At 39.5% G+C, this 25825-nt stretch overlaps 1 protein-coding gene across 6 annotated transcripts in view; it reads left to right on the top strand.

Annotated features, from left to right (window-relative positions):
* The window catches only part of PLCL1 (phospholipase C like 1 (inactive)), a 315681-nt gene extending 291052 nt beyond the window's left edge, over positions 1-24629 (top strand). For 5 of the 6 annotated variants that reach the window (XM_039495340.1, XM_039495334.1, XM_039495338.1 and 2 more), the window contains exon 6: positions 24384-24629. In XM_039495340.1, coding sequence (XP_039351274.1) covers positions 24384-24566 — 183 coding nt within the window. In that variant the 3' untranslated portion in view covers positions 24567-24629. Of the gene's footprint in view, positions 1-19471; positions 19605-24383 lie in introns of those variants that run through there. The other variant, XM_039495336.1, reaches the window with a different exon arrangement.
* The last annotated feature ends 1196 nt before the right edge of the window (positions 24630-25825 follow it).

Raw genomic sequence — 25825 nt, 5'->3', positions numbered from 1 at the left:
GATGAGCAACACTAAAGTGGGTTTTTTTCCATAATGCCAGTATATCTTTACCCTCTAACTCATTTATCCTTTTTCTCCATCCTCAAAGTACTTGTAATTTTTTTTATATTTACTTGTGCTGCCCTTTTCTGTCATCTTCTTTTGTGTCATCTTCTGCCCTTTTCAGTCATCTTCTTTTGCTTGCCTTAAACATGTCCTTCCTGTGGAGATTTGCAGAGCTGCTATCTGGAGTTCCGTTCACGTTTTTATTAAGCATTATGCTTTGGATTTGGCTCTAGGACAGATGTTGAATTTGGTGGAGCTGTGCTGCAGTCTCTCTTCAGTTAGGATTCTGTCCCTGCCAGCACATTATTTTCAGCACTGCTTATCAATCTGTCCTGTAAGTGGGAATATGCAGAGCCACTTGAAGAGATGGAAGTTACTTAGTTGTAACTGGAGTTCTTCGAGATGGCTCTGCATATTTACACTCCTCACCCGTGTTCCCCTCTTTGTCAGCATCCTAGTCGCTTATTGTTCTCTGGCATTGTGGTGGAAGGAACTGAAGTATTAGGGGATGCTCCATCCCTTATATAGTCTGGCTGTCAGGAGTTTGGAGACACCGAAGGAGGGGCTGGGGGCAATGAACATTGCTGGGAGAAGGTTCTACCCCTACCGTAAAGCACCACAAGGTGGCACCGTACCAGTAAGAGTGTGAATATGCAAAACCATCTTAAAGAACTCTAGTTACAAGTACCCAGCCTTCATTTACACACACACACAGGAATTTTAATGAGTGTATGTAGTAAATCTACAATAACAAATGTTACTAGATTAATGGAGTCCTATTGTATTCTCTAAAGTACACTGCTTTCTGTTGATTAGCTTTGTGAAGGCCTCCACAAGCTCTCCCTTTCTGTTTTTGACAGCATTAAGCTTTGCACATCTCCTATTTTTAGCTTTGTACAAGAACACTCCTGCAGGATTCTATTTACTTAAAAGACACTTTTCTCCATGGATTTGGAGTCAATGTATCTAGATATAGAAAGTTCTCAAGTTACTTTAACAATATATTTCAGGGTAAAGTGATTATAGTCCCAGTCTCTCCAAGGTACTAGTTAATCAACTGGAATATCCTGTATCTCCTGGCTGCCAGCCATTCTACAGGAAAGTTGCTCCAGGAAGGATGTAGTTAGAGTTCTCAAACAAGCAGGATAGTGTCAATCTAGGTATCCTCTTAATGTGAGATTTTAAAGCCAAGTGGTGTTTTATACAACATCTCCCTTTTTTTAGCCAAGGACATTTTCAAGACATGATTTTGATTTGGAGTAAATTAAATTTTCAAATGTATTTAAAATATGTATGAAGAACTTCATCTGATCTTATATTTGCATGTACAGAGTGTTGAAAAGAGGAACAATTTATGTTTGCTCGGCAGGCAACAGCTGCACACATTCAAATCTGTTGCAATATAATGATATTTTAATATTCCAAAAGGATATCTTAGGTCATATACTAATGTGGCTGAGGCCTGAGGTCACAGAAATAAGGCATAGTTTGAGAAAAAGGGGAGACTTTATCCCTCATTAATCAGTCATTCACATATTTGTCTGAAACTGGAGCACATTTCAGTGAGTAGCTGGAAGTGATTTTGCATACACAGGAGTTCAGATAGAAAATGCAGCTCTCAAACAATGGGCCAAATTCAGCCCTTAGGTAACTGGGTGCATTTCCAATGACCTTCAGTGGAATAATAGTGGTTATTAGAAACATTATTCACTTATATGGATCTGACACATGCTCAGAAGGATTTTAGATCACTAAAACAGAGAATGGATTTTATTTATTCATGCAAAATGTCAGCGGTTCTCAGCTGGGGGTCCGCAGCCTATTGGGGATCTGTGAACAGGTTTCAGGGGTCCACCAAGGAAGGCCAATGTTAGACTGGCTGGGGCCCAGGGCAGAAAGCTGAAGCCTGATCCTGAACCTGCAGTGGGGCTGAAGTCAGAGCCTGAGCCCACCATGCAGGGCTGAAGCCTGAGCCTGAGCTCTGAAGGCAGCGCAGTCACAGAGCTTTCTGCAGCCAGGGAAAGTACCCAGAGGTGGGTCTGATCTCCGCCAGAGAGTAGCCATCAGGGCTGGCTCCAGATCCCAGCGCGCCAAGCTGCAGGCGGCTCCGGTGGACCTCCCGCAGGCATGCCTGCGGAGGGTCTGCTGGTCCCGCGGTTCCGGTGGACCTCCCGCAGACATGCCTGCGGGAGGCCCACCGGAGCCGTGCGACCGCCAGAGTGCCCCCCGCGGCGTGCCGCCCTGCCTGGGGCGGCGCAAATCCTAGAGCGTCCTTCCCCAGCTCTTCTGGGACCAGCAGCTGGAGACCGGTACATGGTTGGAGCTAGATTTCACGGGGGAGATCTGATTTCATGGTCCATGAAACTTTTTTCATGGCTGTGAATTTGGTGTGGCTCTAACCATAAGTATCACTTCAGGCACCAAATCACCCTGAGTTTGGGGCATGGTGGAGGGAGGGTGCATAACTCAACCTGTCTGGACCCAAATGCAGAACAAGAAGACCCCAAATGAGTGAGCGACAGAAATGTATGCAGAAAATTTAAAATGCTGTGGGACTCTGTAACAGGGCAACCACCTCCTGGGTTCCCCCTGCTGGCCAGGGGATGCTCTGCAGCACCCTGCCTGAGTTTTCCCCTGATATAACCCAATGCAAATTCTACTCTCTCAATAACACCCTGTTCTAAGGCTGATTTATTATTAAAACCTTGTCCAAATGCTTCCTAACAAAAGTCCCCAAATAAATCCATTTATAACCCCCAGTGCAAATAGTCATTAAGATTTCCTGACAGCTTGTCCCTCAGTGCTCCACACACCCCACACTGGCACCTTCGGCCATGCCTGGACTCTCTGTCAGTCCTCTTCTGTCCCTCAGGCCCTGGACAGCTATCCCAGGCCTTCCAGCTGGAGTGCAACTTTGCTCTTCCCCATTAGATCCCTCCACCCCCAGCTTCTCTGCTGGGAGCATCCTTGCCAGGGGAGCAGCCCTCACTGCCCCCAGCCCTCTCATGGTTCCTCTGGGTCCAACTCTCACCCTGGAGGTGTCAGCTGGTAAGTTCCACAGTTGCTCTCCTGCTTTCAGCCCTCTCCTAGGAACTACATACAGTCTCCAGCAGCTGTCATCTTCCACTTCTCTTTACATCCCAGGCAACCCTGGCTCACTGATTCTCTCTTCCTCTTTTAAGGTGCCCTCAATTGCCCAAATGGGAGTGTACTGATAAGGACAGGTGCTCTGGCCTTTTAAAGGGCCAGTTTCACCCTGTGACAGACTTCTTCCTTTAGTGTAAAAAACAATTTTTTTTAGCCTCAGTTCCATGATTCTGGTTTTTTTATGTAAATAATTGTCAACAACCTAAGTGAAGGGCCACCAAATGAGTGTGGAACATTGGTAATTGTGGGACTAAAAAGGGAGACGTTTGAGAACTAGGGGACAATGAACAGAGGGTGGCATATTGTGAAATGCCATTCAGTGAAGTGAAAAACCTTCTCTAAGTCTGGCTTTCTTTGACTGAGCTAAGCCAGAGCTGTTTAGAAGTCTAATGATGTGCCTTTCTTTTTCGGTGCTAAGGCACATTACAAAAGACTATAGATCTGATATTACAATATATATTGGCCAGGTATGTAGTAATGTAGCATATATGATAACAGTCATGAATAGATTGAGAAATGGGGAACAGATGTACTGCATATGGTATTTTCTGTTTCACAAGTACCTGGTAAAATTAACTAGACAGCTACATTCAGTATAAAACTACTTTGCAAAAAGCCTCTTCACATGAGACCATCTTTAGAATCGAGGTGTTGAGCAGGTCAGATTATTGTGGTGTTGATCTGTTGTAAGTAGAGACCAATTTTAGTATCAGATCACAAATGAGCTGTCAAGATTTTTAAACAGCACCAGCCTGCTTAAACAGATGTCTAATTGTATAGCTTTAAAAACCAGGAAAACACATAGGGGTTAACAAATCATTGGCAAAACTATCCTATCCATTTTAAAAGTTAACATCAAAATATGCATTAAACGCTAGTGGTCATTATGGGACAGCAGCTCCCGTTTTGGCCATTTTGGTGCATATTTGGATGGAAGAATCCCAAGAAAAACCAGGGTGCTGCACGAAGTGATGTAAGATTCAGTGGGCAGAACCATGAGTTTGTAGTGAACCACTGTCTCAGCATGATGCTGCAGGATTGCCTGGTATGCTCTGGTTTTGGATGAAAAGAATAACTGAACTGCTGAGAACCCATGACCAGTAAAACCCCAGTGGAATGCTTTACAAGAGTAGCTTAGGTGCCCTGGCTAAATTCCTACTGGTTAATTACAGTTTGCCTATCTAAAAACCCCCCCAAGTTTTGTAACCCCAGCCCTGGGCGTGGCTGCAGTCTTCTCCCTTTTCTTCTCAGGGTTATGAGTTCTGCATTCACCTGTCATGGCTCCTGGTGCCTCCACCCAAGGAAAACTGTCCTAGTGCAGAGAACAGAAAGGGCTTGTCCCTTGGGAAAATATTTAACACATATCACATACAGCAGAGTGTCAGAGCACATAGAAATAAAATATCTGTCACAATTCCTAGGGTAATGAAACAGTAACTGGGGCTTTATTAGGCATGAGGAACTCAGGATAGGGGACAATGGAAAAGGGGATTAGGATAATAAGAGACCAAAACAACAATACATAAACTCTACCCCTTGGAAATGTACAGCCAGTATAATCCACCCTGTGCTCCCCCCCAGCACCTGCCTAGGCAAATAGTGAGTTTAGGGTCAGTCTTAGATGGGCAGTGCAGCGCTGAAGACATTGGCCGGCTTAAAACGAAATAAACAAATGGGTATTCTTACAAAATAGCCACGCCAGGGAGAGATTCTCCAAATCTTTTCATATCCTGGTTGAAGCTAATAAGATCTCTCTGCTGACATGAGTCAGCAACAGCTACTCTGTAATTTTATGCCGATTTCCCATAGCAGAGCTCAGGGTACTGGAACCCTGTAACATACCTTCTCTTCTCCTTTCCTCAAAGAGACACCCAAAGTGTGCCCTCCTGTTTCCCTCTTCTGTGTATTATATTCACCACCCACAATCCATCATTCCATGTTGCTCCCCTGATTTCCTTGCTGCTTCTCCATGACATTTCCTCTATATTCCCAATAGACAATTCCTCAGTTCTAGGTTGTAGCTACAGAGGGAGAGAGAGACAGGCTTTGTGGTTAAGGCAGTGGGCTGGGACTCAGGGGTGGTCTTGCTGCTAGCTCTGTTCCAGGTAGTCCTTCATTGTTGCACAGTCTTTTCCAGGGTGACAATGGGTGCTGATGAACCCAGCTCATTTTCCAGTGCTGTGTTGACTCTGCAGCAGTAACATGTCTATGGGCTTGTCTATATTACCCGATCAATCCAGCGGGGGTCAATTTATTGCATCTAGTCTAGACATGATAAATTGACCACTGAGCGCTCTCCTGTCAACTTCTGTAAACCACCGGAGCAAGAAGTGTAGGCGGAATTGACGGGGGAGCGTCAGCCGTCGACTTACCACAGTGAAGACGCCATGGTAAGTAGATCTAAGTACGTCGACTTCATCTACGTTATTCACGTAGCTGAAGTTGCGTAACTTAGATAGATCTCTCCCCTCCCCCCCGCAGTGTAGACCAGGCCTAAAAAGTACTAAGAGTTTATCTGAGAAGTCAGCAGAAATGTTCTGAGTACTAGAGGGAGCAGAGCTATTGAGTAAAAAGGTGCATTTTTGTCAGAGTAGAACTGCCCTTGAAAATTGGTAGGGGTAGGAAGAGAAAATGAGAGATTGGAATAATTATTGGTGGTTCCTTGATAGAAGAGAATTTCCTGAGTATAAAAACTAGGTCATTATCATTTTTCTATCTCTAGTATGGAAGAGGTTATGAATATACTAACTGTATGTGTCAGAAGAACGTCAGCAGCTTCTGTCACAGCTCTCTCTCTCTCTTAGAATAGTGACATTTCATCTGGGACATTGACATCAAAGACTCTTGTGCACCTGCAGTGTGTTAATTAAAGGAAGCTTGGACGTGAGGGAGTCGGGAATTTTATTTGTGCCGATCTGGCAGCTACTTTCACATCCAGATGAGTTTAAAGGGTTGTATGGACGGTATAAGATTCAGCAAAATTTTGCTTTTATCTGTCAATAGATGTATTAATATATAGAAAAGGGAAAAGAGCAACCTCCTGTATGGATTCTTCAGGATTTCACCGCAAACCTAACTGAGCTAAAATCCTGTCCCTAATGCATAGCCTAAGCAACCAGGGTATGTTTTTGAGAGGAAGGAATCATCTGCTTTGATTTCCCTCCAAGCCTGTGGATTGGCAGAAGCATTGTACCACAGCCCCTACTCCAGCCTGAGATCTGGAAGATCCTTGATGCGGTTTGCACTTTCCCTGCCATGTGGGTGAGAATGGCTGATAGATATGCATAGCAGTGTGTCCACTAGCCCCAAAAGGCTGCTGTCCGGCACACAGGGAGACCCCATGAAGCAAGGCTCCATTAGCATGCAGTGTGGGTGTGCTTCTGATACTCAACAGACCTCCACCAGCCTCTATTGCAAGAGGGCCATTGTGTCCATAAAGAGGGAGCCAGATTTATCCCAAAGTGTGCCAAGTAAATGTGGGTTTAGATTGTTGTCATTTGTTTTTTTTCATGTTTAAACTACATAAAAATAGAATGATGGTTCTTGCCCTCCAGCAAGGCAAAGATCCTTTTGGTTTCTCTAGGACAGACTTATCATGCAACATTATCTTTATAGTTTATCTATTCAGGAATTGATTACTGGTTATAAAATTCCTATTGTCCCTTTATACAACAGTTATTAAATAGCTGAAGAGCTTAACAGTGTAGAATTAATATTCTAGGTCCCCCAGTTTTGGGTATGACTGAGCGGTGCCTGACGTGTGAGTTTCAGGTGAGGGTAAAGGCGGCTTCTCTGAATCTGGGGCTAGCCAATTCCAGTTCACCCCCCAGCACAAGATAGGGCCACCTTTGGGGTTCTCTAAGGTATACAGGTACAGTATAGTATAGCTATACTGGCAAACCTTCCTGGTGTAGGCACAGTTTATACCAGCAAAAACACTTTTATGGGAGTGAGATTTTCTTTGTTTTACATTGTCTACGCTAGGGCTTTTGCCAGTATAAAACGTCATAAAATAATCACACCCCAAATTACATTACCATACAAGCAAATGTTTTAAATTATGCTTGCAGGGGATTGCTGGAGTACAGCAATGCCCTGATCAGACCCTTTCCTCTTGGAAATGACTCGTGTTCGGTGCAACCCCGGGCTCAGGTATCCAAACAAAGCATCTTTCATCACACTGTTGAACTGCCCTCTCCTTTTTGGTTCATGTTGCTGAAACATTCAAGAGGTCTTGGTGTACTACAGTACTCCCAGGGACCTCATTGGGGTGTTAGTTACACATCGGTATCCTGTGCATTTATTTAACTTACAAAAACTCTCTTGTAAAATCTAATAGGTTGCATATCCAGAAACTTCATATTAAGCTGTTACATGTCTGAAACTGTTGGCTGAGGTCTTCAGTGGTGTCTGAATGGAAGCTCTGCTGCCTATCAGAAAGTTTGTTCTCTTAAAAATTATCTTTATTGCACATTTTCTGCTGATTACAACCACTGCTCCCATTGTCAGCACATAATCGTAGGACTGGAAGGGACCTTGAGAGGTCATCTAGTCCCCTGCACTCATGGCAGGACTAAGTATTATCTAGAGCATCCCTGACAGGTGTTGGTCTAACCTGCTCTTAAAAACCTCCTATGATGGAGATTCTGCAACCTACCTGTACAGTTTAATGTACAGTTGAAGAGCTTTTATAAAGCTAACTACCCTTCCTTTGTTATGCAAGTACTCTGTCAACGCCTACAAAATAAAGTGCTCCCTGAGGATAGAAAACAAGTGTTCACTAATTGGATTCAGTTCCATGAAGGAACAAACCCTGCAGATCAACAAAATGACAGAAACTGAAGTTAGCTCAATGGAAAGCTCACAAGTTTCTCATCTGAGAGATGTAGTGCTGAAAAAACCCCACTGGTTGCCTAAAATAAATAGTGTTCGATATCTCATTGCATGAGAGTCTCTAGTAACCTCCAGCCCTGTTTCCAAAGCATCACGTGCAGCTCCAGTTAAAAATGAATAGGACTAACATGACTAGTATGTATCTAACCAACCTGGCATTTAAAACATGCTCATCATCCATTTATCTAAGTGTTTCCACATTGAAAATGTAGAGGCTAGTGCCTAAAATTCACGACAAGCTATCCAGGTAGTTATCTGTTTAGTAGGTATTTTCTGAAAGTATTACAGTTCTATTTCACTGACAGTAAGAATCCATTTTTTAATTTTGTACTTATTATTCGTATTCCAGAATCACCTACAGGTCCCAAGGGAGACTAGGTGTTATACAAACACACCGTAATAGACAGTTCCTGCCTTGAAGACAGACAAGAGCAGGGGTATTATCGTCCCGATTTTATCATCTCCAGCTAAGGCACAGAGGGCCAAAACTCACTGACATTAATAGAAATGTAAGTGACTTGGCCAAGGTCACGCAGGAAGTCTGTGGTAGAGCTGGGAATTAAATCCAGATCTCCTGAGTCCCAGCCCATTGCTTTAATCAAAGACACCTCTCTCTCTCTGTCTACTTCTGGAAATCAGTGCATGCCAAATCACTATCAGTAAGGAGCTGAATAGAGACATTTCCAGCAGAATTTGAGGGTATTTTTTCACATTTCAACATGAACACGGATTAATGAATTCTGAACTTTTCACTCAAAAAGGGGCTGATTTTGAGAAAAACTGAATTTTTGACAGTTTTCTATTGGAGGGTGGGAGGAATCTGTTTCACTGAATTTCGTCAGAGTGAAAAACTGAAGGGCAGGACAATACAGAAAATGGCAAAAGTTGCAAAAAATTATCTCCAGTTTTATAGAGAGGTAGGTGGTATAACTGCTATGAAAGAACAGACAAACTTCTAAGCTAGAGAGGAGATGTCAAGAAATAGAGAAAAGGCCTAGTGCCTCACAATGCACACCCTTTTCATAGCTTATTTCTATACTACTCTGAGCATAAGTATTAGGATACCTGATTTTGCATCCAAGAGCCAGTGATTTGCTTGGACCTTGGCCATTTCACTTTACCTGTCCTGGCTCCTGTCTGTAAAGTGGGGTAACAGTGCTCACCAACATTTGTAAAGTGCTTTGAGATCTGTGGATGAAAAAAAGTGATGTTTAACTGATTGGTAATATTTATGTATTTAAATAGTAATGAGTGACCAACCATTGTGCCTCTATACTAAAAGCTTGCTCATGCCATATGTGACTGGCAGCATCATGGACTCCCCAGGTAAGATTTAGGAAGAGAACTAGTTTGCTGTGTGAAAGAGAGATCCACATACTGCTTTAAAAAAGCTCTGAAAGTTCTGCAACAAGCAGGGTTTTATTTTACATTTGCTGTCCCTGAGCCACCCATTACATTGGCAGCTCCTTAAGCCCTAAAGATGGGAGGTGTTCAGGAAAATTTGTACAGGAGTTGTCAGAGTAGCTAACTGGATCAAAAGATTTCAGTTCTCTGTTTGAAGTATGCTTTACAGTAAAAACAATTAAGCAGTGGCAGGAAACTCCACTTGTATCCTTGACAACTACTGTTTTCCGTAAACTAGGTCAAGTGAAATAAGGTAAACGAAGGTGAATATACATGAGCCCCGGGCTCTTTCTTTTCCTAATGGGTCATTTTTCAGGATGAGTATTTTGACAGAAAAGAAGTCTATACAAATATACACTGTCTATTGACCTGGGAGCATCCATTTATTTTTAGACCACAAAAAAAAAGTGATATTGCTTACGTCAGATATGCTGTGTGTGAAAGAGTCAAGTGAGAGCAGAACTAAAAGACACAAGCAATGAGGATCATAGAAATGGATGAAACAAGGCTGTACAGTAGTCTGTTCTCTTCTTGAATTTTCAATTATATATACCCAAAGTGGGTAGAAGTCCCACTTTGACAGGCAGAACTGATGTGATTCGCTCCAAATTAACAGAACAGAGGAAAACTGTGTTTAACTGCCCTGAATGTTCTCACTTTACATTGTCTTATGTACTATATTTTGAACATGTGATATGGTGTTCTGCATGATGCTGTATTATACTAGCAAATGAGAAAGACACAAACGCCTTACAGAATCAGAAAAATACATGCACTCCCACAGACAGTTGCAGTATCCTTTTTGAGGACTTTGAAGTATTTATAGTCGGAGATCCAATTCATATCTTAGTTAAAGGGATACAAATCCAGAAGGACTACACTGACCTCAAAAAGAAGTAGATAATGAAGTCTTCCTATTTTCTTTCTTCTTACAGAAATGTCTAAATGGGGAGGGGGGCAGGGGAAGATCCTTTTAAATCTGCCATTAGTTTGTCTAAAGAAAAGTGTTTCACATGCATGGCATTGTATACTTTTAGTCCATACTAGGTCACATAATTCTGTTCCTTATTAAAGACATTGATCAAAATTCAGACCTGGTACGACACCATTGAGCTCAGGAGTTCACTTATGTCAGCCCTGGATTTGGACTTTTAACGAGAGGTGGAAAGAGCATAAGCTCTCCCATGCCCACAACTTACTGTTAAGGGTTATTACCAAGGCCCTGTGTATTCTGAAGAAAGATTGAACTGAATTCTGCTGCAAAGCCCCCATTTTTTTATGGCACTCTGTTGTGACAGCTTGGAAATTTGACTTAGTTTATATTAAGGTTTTATTGAAATCAATAGGAAACGAGTAATGCAATCAATAAAGGAACTCCTTGGGTCGCGTTTATTTTTGTGTTATATTCAGTTAGTTACTCTGTCCCATATTTTCAGTTTTCATTGTGAATTCTCATCTTCTGTCATGCCTACTTCCGACCCTCCTCATTTTTCTTCTTACTTCACTGTTTCCTTTCAGTTTCTCCCTCCCTAATGGTCAACAAGTCTCTTCTATGAATAATCTGACCTCTGAGGAAGGAAAGTGATCAGAGAAAAGCACTCAATTCTGTTCCCATTGAGGTCATTGGCAAAACTCCCATTGAAGTCAGTGGGAACAGGATTTGACCTGAGGGAAGGAAATGATTCAAAGGCATTTATTCAAACGTCTTTTAAAAACAGTTGCCCTTCCAGCAGTTTGACGGCTTTACTTTCTTTTCCCCTTCTCCTTCATGTAAATTTTGGAGTTTTCTGCTTCAGCTGAAGGGAATACGAAGCTGAGGTCACACTTTTCTTGCTAGAAACAGTTTGAAAATTGAGCAGGGGAGCAGTTAAATCAGAGGGATTATAGTGCCAAAGTAGGGAGATTTAAAAACTCTTTGCAGTGTAAATAGTAGTTCTGCAAAATTTTGCACTCTAATTAGTTGGTGATGGCTGTCAGCCAATCAGAGTACAAGGATTTGCAGACTGTATGGTTATTCAGCAATAACTCTGCAGTAATTATGCAAACCAGACACCCGGACCTAGTCAGTGTATAGGGAACTGTACCTATGAACAAGCACTGTATGAGTATGCTCCATTACTCTGGCTGAAATAATAAGGTTTTTCACTTAATACTAAAATGTAAGCACAGCTACACATATATATTTTAACCATTGCTCTAAGTAGGAATTAAGTCTTTATTTGCATGACTGTAACTTTACATAGTCTATTCCATACAGCTAACAAGAACATCCATAATTTTGTGCAATTAAAGTTAGACTGATCCACTTACCGGTTATAAACTCCACTGTGTGTTTTCCTTAGCGAGTGTTCCCATCCCATATTAGGGATGTATCCAGGCATATTACGGAGACTAAATAGGCATCTGTTGCAGTGTGGCAAAATTCCAGTTGACCTCAACTGGTGTAGAATCAGGTCCTAGATCTGAATAATACATCATCATTAAGAATCTGATCCTGTTGCCATTAAATCAATAGGAATTTAGTCATTGATTTTAGTGGGAGCAAGATACTGCCCAAATAACACACATATGTGAGTTAGAGCCCTGAGCTGATTAAGTTAACATTGTGGTGTGCAATCTGACTTGTTATAAACAAAGAGCCAAAGAGTTCAGTCTAGGGACCTTTAAAAACTCCTAAGTCACCTATTTTTTTCAGGATTTTTTTTTTAGCTACAATACTATCAAATGTATATTTGTCTTCTCCTGCATCAGGACTTTTGCTCAAAGAGGCAGAGTGCAAGTATATTGAAAATTACACCCTTTCTGCCTGATTTTCCTCTCACTTACTATGGTTTTACCTTGTTATAACCCCATTAACTTGAATGGAGTTATTCCTGATTTGCACTGGGGTAGGTAAGAGAATCAGTCCTCATGACTTCATATGGGCTGAACACACCTCCAGCCACATAGTTTTAAGTTATACTGCACAGCAGTGTATTAATAATAAACAGTCCCTCGGTTTCAGCAGTGATCTGAGGTTTCTTTGGTATCAGTTGGGGCACTGGTGGTCTCCAGCCACACCTTCTCTATTTCAAACTTTTCACCACAGGACAGCCAGACTTCCAGCTTGGAAGGGCTAACAGAGATAGCCCAAAAATACCTTTGTGTTTGCAAACTGTCCACTACTGTAGGCCTAATGCCTCTCTCTCTCTCTCTCTCTCTCAAACACCTCCTCCCACCTCCCACAGCATATTGAAAACATCAAATTAATGCTGTTGTTTCAGAAAGTTCCTACTCTAGCACTTACAGATGGTAGATGTTCAAGTTCATTGCTCTTGACAGTCTGATATGAGGTAATTTAATTTAAACACCCAGATGAAAGAGAAATGAAATTAAAAAAAAAAAAAGCCAACGCTGCTTGTACCAAAAAAAAAAAAAAAAGCTGCGTGAGAGAGCGAGCTTAGGAGCCGTGTAGTGCCATTGATTTATAAGAACTCCCCACCGATTTCTGTAGAGCTCTACTTTAAAATCAATGGTGCACTACTACAGCATGAGATTTGTCATTTATTTTTACCTTTTTACCTTTTAGTCATTCGGGAAAACACTTTGCATTAATTAAAGAGGTTTAAATCAGATATCTAAGGTTCTGTGCTTTGTTTTCTCCTGGGAAATGACAATCAGTTTGGTTTCTCTTTCTCAACTCCTCCTCTGTCCAACTATGCTTGAACATGAACAGTCTTAGTGTTAGGGGAGGCAAATAATGAATTATGGAACTAAGTGTCTGTATTTAAAAACAATAAGAACAAAGCAATTAACAAAAAACTACAACAGAAAACCAGCATGAACACAAATGTTTACGCAGCCACCATCTCTTTTTGACTGGGGGATGAAAGGAGTCCGCCAAGACTGTTGTTCTCAGGTACCTTAGGACGCCACTCTCAGGTGGCGTGCCTGCAAACAAATGAGAAAAGGTGAAAAAGGAAAACAAAAAACCCCTACGGCTGTTGATTAATCACAGTTATCTTACGTGATTAACTCAAAAAAATTAATCCCAATTAAAATAATTAATCTCAGTTTCAATCACACCATTAAACAATAGAATACCAATTAAAATTTATTAAATATTTTTGATGTTTTTCTACATTTTCAGATATATTGATTTTTTACAACCCAGAATACAAAGTGTACACTGCTCACTAGATAATATTATTTTATTAAAAATATTTGCACTGTAAAAATGATAAAAGAAATAGTATTTTTCAATTCACCTCACAAATTCTGTAGTGCAAGCTCTCTATCGTGAAAGTGAAGTTTACAAATATAGATTTTTTTTGTTACATAGCTGCACTTAAAAACAAAATAATGTAAAACTTTAGAACCTACAAGACCACACACTCCTACTTCTTGTTCAGCCAATCACTAAGAAGAACAAGTTTGTTTACATTTATGAGAGATAAAGCTGCCTCCTTCTTGTTTACAATGTCACCAGAAAGTGAAAACAGGCATTCACATAGGACATTTGTAGCCAGCATTGCAAGGTATTTACGTGCCAGATATGCTAAACATTCGTATGTCCCGTCATGCTTTGGCCACCATTCCAGAGGACTTGCTTCCATACTGACGACACTCATTTAAAAAAATGTGTTAATTAAATTTGTGACTGAACTCCTTGAGGGAGAATTGCATGTCTCCTGCTCTGTTTTACCCGCATTCTGCCATATATTTCATGTTATAGCAGTCTTGAATGATGACTTAGCACATGTTGTTTGTTTTAAGAACACTTTTATGTGGCAGATTTGACAAAACGCGAAGAGGTATCAATGTGAGATTTCTAAAATAGCTACAGCACTTGATCCAGGGTTTAACAACCTGAAGTGCCTTCCAAAATCTGAGAGGGACGAGGTGTGCAGCATGCTTTCAGAAGTCTTAAAAGAGCAACACTCCGATGCAGAAACTACAGAACCCAAACCACCAAAAAAGAAAATCAACCTTCTGCTGGTGGCATCTGACTCATGATGATGAAAATGAACATGCCTCGGTCCACACTGCTTTGGATTGTTATCAAGCAGAACCCATCATCACCATGGACAGGCATGTCCTCTGGAATGGCAGTTGAAGCATCAAGGGACATATGAATCTTTAATGCATCTGGCATGTAAATATCTTATGATGCCGGCTACAAAAGTGCCATGCGAACACCTATTCTCACTTTCAGGTGACATTGTAAACAAGAAGCAGGCAGCATTATCTCCTGCAAATATAAACAAACTTGTTTGTCTGAGCGATTGGCTGAACAAGAAATAGGACTGAGTGGACCTGTAGGCTCTAAAGTTGTACATTGTTTTATTTTTGAAAGCAGTTAGTTTTTTATACATAATTCTACATTTGTAAGTTCAACTTTCATGATAAAGAGACTGCACTATAGTACTTGTATGAGGTGAATTGAAAAATACTATTTCTTTTGTTTTTTAAATGCAAATATTTGTAATAAAAATAAATATGAAGTGAGCACTGTACACTTTGTATTTTGTGTTGTAAATGAAATCAATATATTTGAAAATGTAGAAAACATCCAAAAATATTTAAATAAATGGTATTCTATTATTGTTCAACAGTGTGATTAATATCACGATTAATTTTTTAAATAATTTGATAGCCCTAAAAAAAACCAACCTTAACTTGGTAGCCTGTTGTAAGGAGGTGAGAAATTAATCTCTGGATGTTATCATTCTAAAAGCCCGCATCTTATCAAATCAGAGATCTCTTGCTAGGCTTCCTTCAGATTCATCCCTGTCGAGGTACCTATAAGAAATCGGTCAACTAATGAAATCTAGATCAAGAGAGATTTGGGGGATGACGGATTTTATTTATTTCCATATGTAATTAAAATACATGCAAATGTACCAGTTTGTGTCTATAATCATCTTGTGTAACTGTGAATTTCTGGTTAACTCACTTTCTAAGTATCCCACTTCCCTTCTGTAGTCTACACTTACTCATTAGCAATTTTTATACTTTAAAAAAACACCAAACCCACCTTTTCAGCCCCACTTGCTAATACCTACTGTGTTTTTAAAAACAAACTATACTTTTCTGTTCTATTAATGTAAATAATAGCCTGTACAGGTGTGATATATGAATTCTTCCATGTTACAATCATGCTTTTCATCTGCCATTCTTTTCTCTTATATCTTTTATGAGGACAGAGCTGGAAACTATAGTTTTATTTAAAAAATGCACAGGAATAACATGCTACTTGCTTGCTATACCATTCAGCCCCTTTGTTATAACCTTGCACTCAAAAAACCTTTGTTCTGACCATACTTTTACAAGCTGACAGTAATCAAAACCCTCAGGGAAAACATATATATTCCATGTATAGTTTCTCTTTCCTGCTTTTGGTTACAGAGATATAACACTTAATACAGTGGTAAGTGCCCTTCATTGGTTAGATTTTCTCTATGATAAACTTTACAGGTTCATTCTCTTGTGAGATTATACTACACATCATATGATTTACATAATTATCTCAATTGGTTAAGCCCTTCCATGCATGGGGAATACCATTAGCTCACATTACTGTATGAATAGAATATCAGGGTTGGAAGGGACCTCAGGAAGTCATCTAATCCAACCCCCTTTTCAAAGCAGGACCAATCCCCAGACAGATTTTTGCCCCCATCCCTAAATGGCCCCCTTGAACATTGAACTCACAATGCTGGGTTTAGAAGGCTAATGCTCAAACCACTGAGCTATCCCTTTGGGGGTGTCACAAACTGGAAAAGGTTGAAAGCCTCTGGCTTAGTGTATTCAGTTAGTCATGCCCTGGATGCAATATTCAGCCAAACAGCAAATCATTATTTGCACAGCATTAGACTGACCACATTGATAATGCCATTCAATACCAGAAATTAGTGTTGGACGACATTTCTAATCACAGCAGCAATACAATACAATAGTGATAGTCCTTCAGCTGCAAATGGTGGAAATCAAATCTGTAACATCAGAATTTGTATTTTGTTGTTGAGAGGGGGAGGAGACATGACCTCCCTTGACAAAATCAGCAAAATACAGACACTAGATCTCTGATGGCTGTGATCAGTCTGAGAGAAAAAAACCAACAGATCTCCCTCTTGTACATTAGTTTTTTTCCAAACACAACTACAAATGGGCCAGATGATGCATGGTTTTCAGTTATCACAATGCTGAAATGAGGAATTGTGAAGGAACTATGCACATGGTAATGTTTTAATCAGTTTGATCAACCCTGTACCCTTCAGTATCCTTACTGTTTGTTTATTTTATAAAACTCTAAAAGGTTAGGAAAGAAATAGGCAAGCAGATGTGCATCTCACTTCCCAGTAATTCAGGAAAAAATATCAAACTCCTTCCAGTCATTAATATTGCTGTGTCTTATTTTTGCAAATATTTGAAAGAGCTTTCTTTGTGATACTGAATTACAGGTCTATTGTGCTCAATTCCGTACTGAACCTAATGTAACAAGTTAGTGCTGCTCAGTTTGGCACGCAAAATTGTACACAAGCCAAACTGGTGGTCCAGTCCTGCTCCCGTTTTAGTCAATGGCAAAACTCTCATTGAAATCAATGGTATAGCAGTAAGACCTAAATTAAAAGTGCTACTGTTACGTTCTGATATTAATGAGAAATCTCAGGTACTGCCTATACAATACCATGTATTAGATACTATGGTAATGAGAGTAGTCATGAAAATAAGCTTTGCCTTTTTATTTTTTGCAAGAACCTAGTCACTCTTACATAACATAAAATCAACTGCCAGGGAATGATCCTGCAACCCTTTTTCCTAGGAATAATCCAGGCTCAACCTTTTTCTAGGTATCACATCTTTGTAAGACAAATATGTTCTTTCTGCCTAAAGATTTTTTTTATTGTGTTTTAACAAGTACAGCACAATCTGTATCACAGAGAATGAAGTAGATGTCTTAACGGAGTGTTTAAAATAATAATATAATATCTGCAGAAACCTAGGAATGCTCCACAGAAGTTCTGAATAATTTTGTGCTCTGTTTTAAAACTGGAATTCTTTAAAATCAAATTCATACAAATACCTCCCCACAATTGACTTTGAAAAAAGCAGTGGAATAATATCAGCTTTTGATAGCAATTAAAAATAGTGGCCTACCCAGTCTGTTAAAAGGCTTTGCTGTTTAGGAGTACATTTTCAAAACAGTGTTTGGTGATTTAACTATGCACCTGTCCCATTAATAATTAAACACAGTTAAATCCCGAGCACAACACTTTGAAAATGGAACCCTTGCTGTAAATTCAGTGTCTGCACAGAATCTATAAATATCACAGATGCTTCTATAGGGCTTTTTGCTTTCAGCTCTCACTCACCATTGATTAGCTGTACCATTATTTTCACTGTTACTCTTTTTCTGTGTACATCTGTCAGTATAAATACATCAGACACAATACTTTATTGATGGTTTGTCTGTCATTCTTGGGTTTTTAACAGTGGACCTTCTTCAGCCAACCAGTCTTGAGTACCGTGATGGTGATTTTACTGTCTGATTAAATAGCAGTTTATATAAGTACTTTATTGAATTTTTAAATAAGTTTCCTCCTTATTGTGCAAAAGTCAAAGATACGGTATTAACATGCTGTGAGATGGGCTGTGGAGGAAATATCAAATCACTTATTGTTTGTTTACTCAGGCCCTTAGAAATTGATTATATTAAGCAGCTCTAATAAGTTGTCAAATAATGTGTTCACCAGTAGATAAGTAAATGTCTGCTTTAACAATAAACAGACCACAAAATGGCCCTAGCAGCCAACAACTTAGCCTGCTTAGTAACAGTGTCCGTTTTGGAAGGCATAGAGATTGTAAACTCAATATGCAGCTGTTCAAGATTTTCCATTTTAATGGTAATAAACAAATTCATCCTTAAGATCTCTTTGCTTTCAAATCTCAATCTCTTTTTAACAGGTTTAAGATATGGGCTGCAAAGACCAGGGGCGGCTCCAGGCCCCAGCACGCCAAACGCGTGCTTGGGGCGGCAAGCCGCGGGGGGGCACTCTGTCGGTGCTGCGAGGGCTGCAGTCAGGCTGTTTTCGGCGGCTTGCCTGCAGAGGGTCCGCTGGTCCCGCAGCTTCGGTGGACCCTCCGCAGGCAAACCGCCGAAGGCAGCCTGCCTGCCGTGCTTGGGGTGGCAAAAACCCTAGAGCCGCCCCTGGCAAAGACTGTTTTGCAGTCTGCTTATGTTACTGCAGAGAATTACTTGAATATTGACAGTAACATTCTTCGTTGACAATACTGGGAGGGGAGAGGGGAGACTGCCTGTAATCAGTTTGTGAGAGTCTGAATGATCAGTAATAGTGGCTGCGCAAAGGATGGTAAGGCACCATTAAATAAATGTCAGAGGTTAATTTGTTTAACAGGATCTGAATTGAAATGTTTATTAGAAATGGGTCCAAACTGAAACCATTTATTTTATCGTCTTCCTACCAACATACCCTCAAATTCTGGAGTTTGGATATAATGGACCTTGTATCTGACCCTCACTTGATTTAGTTTGACTTTACAAAAGGCCAAGGCTTTATAAAACTGAAACCCACAATTTTGCCCATCTCTAATTATTACTAGTGTTTTTGTAGTCTGGCTAATACACTACTTAAAGCCTTTTATATAATGACGTTGAAACTGAGTAATATTTAAAGCTATGTAAAATGATCTCTCTTCATTTTAAATAGTATTCGTCCATCAGCGTAAAGGCTCAAGCTATTAGTTTGCCATACTGCACTGTTTGTACAGTAGTATTAATTCATGTTAGAATTCCATAGTTAGTTGTAGTTAGGCATATGAAACATCACATTTAATATTCTGTAACTTTTATTCCTAGAAGAAAAATTCAAGTCTTGATTAACCTTCCTACTAAAATGTTTGATTAATCACGTTTAGCTTTACTTAGTATCCTACCAAATGTTGAATTTAACCTTTTCCCACTTATTATATTTATTTTCAGAGAGGCTGCTGATATCAATAACAGAAGGGAGACAGATAGATGCCAAAAATGGACAAATACAATTTCCCTTTGTCTGAGACAGAATGATTCCTTTGTTTGTGAGAGTAAAGAGGATTGTTCTATGCGCTGAGCTTATGACAATGACTTTGATTTATAAAGGTCACTTCAGTTTAATTATATTTTTAAAATTTACTCCAGATTCTTTCCAGGATTTAGTTTAAGGTGTTGACACAATTTTGCTGACATTTTTCATAAGTGGATTATGGTCACAGTCAGTTTTTCAAACCAAACAGATGGCTTCTCAAACAGAGCATGCTCACAGAAATGTTTTGATGGTATCTTTAGAATTATGACAGCACTGTCACAAGGGATACGTTTGTCATTAATTTTCTTCTGACAGATGATTCAAAATCATTTTTGCTTCCTCAGCTTGCTCAAATGAACCAGCTGTTTAAAAAAAAAATCCAAGGAAACTCAGACATAGATCAGTCAGTGCACACATGAATGCAATATTTTGCTAGGTACATTTCTATTTCTAGAAGGAAAATAAAATTAGATTCTCCCCAGAATCTCAACTTTTGAAGCATCGCCAAGATAAACTTGTAAACCATAATCAATTGTAATGGCCTGATTATTTAAATATTGAATAGACCAATGAACTATCGCCTTTAACATTAAAACATCAAATGTGAAATAGCTGGACTTCCTGGGGCGACAGATACAAATCTTGACAGGGTTCACTCAGCCTGCCATCCTTCCAAGACAGATAAATTAAATACCAAGTAGGATACCATGAGTGGGTTTTTCAGAGGAGACTCGAACGAAGGCCTGATTTACAGTGAGACGTGAGAAGGATTTCCATGCCCACCTTTTGCCCTGGAAAGAAAAGGAAGTCAAGTTCATGGGAAAGATGCCAGCTCAGGCCTCAGGGACATAACATGGGAAAGGGGCAGGAGACTGATACAGCCAGGGACACTGTTTAAAAGTGGGTTGGGCTGTTCAGGTCAAAGCCACATTGCTGATAACTCCAGTCAGGCTGAAAATTCCCTTTATCTTGAAATGGATGATGGAGCTTCCCACAATAACCAGGAAAGTGAAGGATGATGGTCCACCTCTGGGCTAGCATTCCCAAGCTTACATGTCTTCCATGGGAATAGGTCCTGAACCCACTGAAATCAATGGCAAAACTCCCATTGCCTTCGGTGGGTGAAAACAGCACATATTTAACTTACTGAATGGGAATTATTTAATTTAACAAAACTCTTCCTAGAGTTAAACAGTTAGCAGCTTGGGATCCCCTCCTTTTCTTAAAAGGAAGCCTCAGAGCATGTCGTGTAAAAATGTAGCCTAAAGGTGGTAAAAATCAAATCACTACATTAATTTTGGACTAAAGTTTTATATCTTTTTGTATATACACATACACACACAATTATATTAGATACAAATCAAATCATAACCTTCAAGGCACTGCCTGGCTCTGTTTAAAATTGAGGTCTTCCTTATTGGCAAATTGTAATAGTCAAATACAAACATGTAAAAAATGGTAAGGGTGCAACACTAATACATATTTAAAACTGTTACATCGGGAATTGTAGTCTTAGTACGTAGCAGTGACATCAGGCAGACCGACACCATTATGGCTGAATCTGTAACAACAGATTACTGATAACGCCAAGTATCAGCATTAGATGGAGCTGTATTATAGGGGCATGGAAGATTGTAGAGCCTAGATGTTTCATCCCATTCAAAACAAACGATTATTAATGTAATGATTTCTTGGTATCAGTGGCATATCTCAGATGATGCCACTAGTCCATCTCTCTAGGTACTTACCAGGAAAGGGTCTAGTCACTGTGGTAACTTAGTGCTCTGTAAATAACAATGACTTTAGCCCCACAGCACTCCATTTCACAGGTGGGGTAATGAGGCACAAACACATGAAGTGACTTACCCCCAAGTCATGCAGAATGTTGGGGGCAGTGTCGTGGACTTAACCCTGACCTCTTGAATCCCAATCCTAGTGCCTTTAACCACGAGATCAACCTTCATCCTAAAAGCATAATCACACTTCTCTGAAATGTATGTGGTGCAGATTTTATTTACTGACTTCTTTAAAACTTTGCTGCTCACCAATTTCCAGTCTTCTAAGGATATCTATCTGCATATTCCCATAACAATCAGATTGAGCTTTCTCTCTCTTTATAGTTCAGTGCTTCATAAGGAATAGCACGCAGCGACTCTTACTAAATCTGATTCTTAGCATCTATTTAGTAACTTACATTGTACAGCAGGACAAGTCCACGTCATCAGGAAATGAAGCAATCAGGCTCTCGTTCACTGGCCTAAGATGACATCTCCAACTGCCATTGTTTCCCAAACATTGTTTACCAGTGCTGAACCCTGCCAGCTACCATTGTTTCTTGCTTTTGTTTACCAGGGTCAAAACAATACAGTGTGCAAAGTAATGTGGGCTAAATCCTGCCTGTTTCAGTGCTGGAGAATGGGAGAAGCAGAGCAATGTTAGCTGTGTAGTGCTTCCTATTATTATGATGTATCACTCTCATGACAGCCTTTTATTTACCCATATCTATCTGGTGCCTTTAGAATACCACAAGGGGTTCTGGGATCTTCACCCTTTGAAGATATGCAGGGCCTTTACCCTGGGTTCCAGCCCATTACATATGATTTGTCCTGGCATAACTTCTGTTTAATTGTTTTAGAAAATTGTAACTACTAAAATGGATTTACAAGAAAAGCAAGTGGAAATCTTTTAATTTTGGATGCAAATATAAACAGCTGCATGCAATGATGTACCTAAAGCTGTACTTGGTTTGCTGTTGACATTAAGAAGATCAACTCAAGCTCTTGACAGCCCTTCATTTTAATATCCAGCAGAATCTCCTGCTTTTATTTATTTTGTAACACCAATCTCTCATGCTTGTCAGTTCATACAATTTAAAATATCAATATTCATTTCAGAACTTTTAAACATTAGCATATCAATGGAACTTCCATATAACACCCCCACGCCCTTTTCGACAAATCTGTTGGAAGGAGACAAGGATATTATAAGTGTTTGTATGCCCTACCCCGTGTAACTCTGACCATGTTAAGTGCTCTTTTTTGATATCATAATTCTCCTTGTTCTCAAATTAAAAACAGCTATCTAGTTGTAAGGATGTATTTATAAATTTTCATAGGGGGATAAGTATTTTCCAAATTTTATGGGTATCCACTCTCTGCATTTGTAGCAAGCAAACAATGACTAAAAAAATATAGACACACAGGTGTTCTTGCTGGTAGATGACTTTATTTTTAATATTCACAGGAAGACAATTGTAAGTCTGCTATGCAGTGAAAAGGTGTCAGTCTGGTAGCATGATTGTTGTTTTTTAATAATGTGACATATTTTTATTTAAAATCACAGTTGACATGGTCAGATGATCTTGTATAGACCAAAGAGTAAACTCATTTTAACTTCTCTCTCATTTCTCTGTAGCCTTTCTATGTTGTAGTGTAGGTAACATAAGTACATTTATTTTTATTTGAAATCTTCAGAAATGTTAATTGTTCATCGTTGTGTCTGTGACAAAGAATGAGACACACAATTTATTATATTTGAAGATCGGCATTTTCTCTGATGTTTAAAAACTGGATTGAGATAATTTAGGGGACTTTACCTTTGAAGTGTTTTGACATGGTATAAAAGATGAATCAAATCCTAGGTTCATGTTAGTCTGCTGGAAGGTCACAGATGAAATGGGTTGAATGCAGCATGGTGCATAGAAATGTTTGCACACCTCATAAACACACCTCTGTCAACGAGAGGCTTAGGACTGGATAGCCAGCCATGACTAAGGAATGTTAACGGGGCTATGTGAGAAGGCTTTCATTAGTACTAAAATTTTCCCCAATTTCCCCCACCTATACTATTTGGGATGATTAAATATTTTCATTTAATACCTAATGTTTCAAAGAGTGGCAGTAGCAGTGTGGGAGTGGTTTTGTAGAGTCACTATTCTAGCACATAGATTTGGTGACGTATCTGAAGAGAACAATCTTCTATTGATTCAGTTAGGATTGTCACTGGCCTGGGTATAAACAGGCAGGCCCACTATAATGTATTGACTTCTCATCTATTTGAGAGAACTCCTAGCCCGTTGTTATGAAATCAAGTTTATTTTTTCCTTAATATGGAGAAAGGTCTTTCCACTGCTGCTGCTGCCTTGAGATCAGCTTAACAAACTGGTGCTGTGGTTTGATGGGGCCCTTGGGTTCTGCACTCCCAAAGGCTTCGCCTTAATACACTGCCACTTCAGCCAGTTTGGAACATAGTCGACAGAACAATGAACTAGCTAGAAAAACGCATAAATGACTATAAAATCCCTGTACTGACAATAAATATTTTTGATTGTTGTATGTGGTGTTGTAGCCATGTTAGACCTATGATATTAGGGAGACAAGGTCACTGAGGTAATATCTTTTATGGGATCATCCTGTTGCCAGACCTGAAGACAGAGCTCTGTGTAAGCTCAAAAGCTTGTCTCTTTCACCAACAGAATGTAGATATTACCTCGCCCCCCTTGTCTCTTAAATTAATCGTTTATAAGACATTGAATCTGCAGGCCCAGCCCACCAAACTCACTGCTCTGACTGCTTTTGCTGCCTTTTATGTTGGCTAAAGGTACGGTGCATTTAAAAAGCTGCCAGATGATTTCACTCCCTTCTGTCTATGCTGTAATTAATGGTAGGCCCCACTGTGGAATTGAAACAGAGCTGGATGAATTTGAACCGTGTTCCATCATAAAAAATAATTTTAACGAGGGCATGAGAACAGCAGCTCCACTTTAAGTTCCTAATGATCTATATTATTCATGCCTTTTTTAATTTGTGTATTTCTGTATACTCTTAGGGGCAAGGAGATCTGTTGAAGAATGCCAAGAATGAAGCCATAGAGAATATGAAGCAGATCCAGCTGGCCTGCTTGTCCTGTGGACTGAGTAAAACTGGAAGTGGAAACATGGATGCAAAATCAAAACGATGCCTTGAGGCAATAGAGGAGAAGGATACTGGGGATGAGAACGGCAGGCTGTGAGAGAAGGCAGAGCTGTCATATTTGTCATATATTTCAATAACTTTAAACTATTTTTTTAAAGCATTTAAAATTTCACACAGGAATGCCTTCTTGCAGGGTGTTGGAAGTATTAAATTCCTCACAATGTCAGTATTTTAATGCAGTTAATTTATCTAAGTTAAACTCTTTAGTAGTGAAATTTCTAATAAATCCGAGGAGTGGGTGGGGAGTGTGAGTGAGAGAGAGAACGTGTGTGTGAAATCCTAGAAAAGCCCGTTTAAGAGTTGCTTTATCCATTTACTAATTTATTCTTTTGTCATCTTTGAACAGACATGTTAATTCTGAAGATCAAAACAAATAGAATACTTATTGTATCAATTTTGTGCTTCGTTTGACTTTCCTGCCTTTGTCATTTAATTTACAACTTTTAATATATTCTGTTTAAATTAAACAAAACAGATTTCACTAACAAATAACCATTTGTTGTAAGGGTGAAATTAATGGATTGCTACAAATCCTCAACATCATTTTTAATGATCAATTAAAAATAAGTAAATGAAATATTAAACAGAATTTCTAGATAGTTCCTGATTGGATTTCAGATGGACATTTCATAGAATTTTAGCTAGTCTTTGAAATACATGTATCTGAAATACATTCAGATAATACATAGTAATGTAGGAAATAGCGAGCTTCTTTCATTCAAGAAGGTCAGTGCAACATTTTAGCTCTGCAGAACAGCTGCGATCTTTGCAGAAATGCATTTAACTTGTGTAATAATAAACACAGCTTCTGCCCTCTAGTTATGAAGTGAGAATTGTGGAGCATTCATCAATGATAAAATAACATGACAGTGATCTTCAGTAATTCTGAAATATTCATGAATGCCAATATTTGAAGGAAGGTTATAGACTTCCCAAACTGTGAGCTTTACATGAAATTTAGAGAATGGGTTAATTTCTTCTTGCCTTACTCATACCAGTGATCCTACTTAAGTCCAGTGAGTAAGGTAAGCAGGATTTGACCACAGTGTGTCAGTTTTAAGAAGTATGCTGTGCTAGAGATTTGAAGTAAGACTGCAGAATTGCTGAAGATGTAGCATAGAGAAATGGCTTGAAAAAACAGGATACCAGCATTCTTGTGCAGCAATTATAAATGTCATGACACAACAAATCCTTATGGTAGTTTTGAGAATTAACTCCATTATGCTACTGTACTGTCATTTAATGTACTCAGAAGAGATGCAGGACAACAAATGAATCCTTATCCTGTCATCCTTA

This window comes from Mauremys reevesii, linkage group 11, assembly GCF_016161935.1.
Source record: "Mauremys reevesii isolate NIE-2019 linkage group 11, ASM1616193v1, whole genome shotgun sequence".
Lineage (NCBI taxonomy): Eukaryota > Metazoa > Chordata > Testudines > Geoemydidae > Mauremys > Mauremys reevesii.
This window is presented reverse-complemented; position numbering and strand designations above follow the sequence as displayed.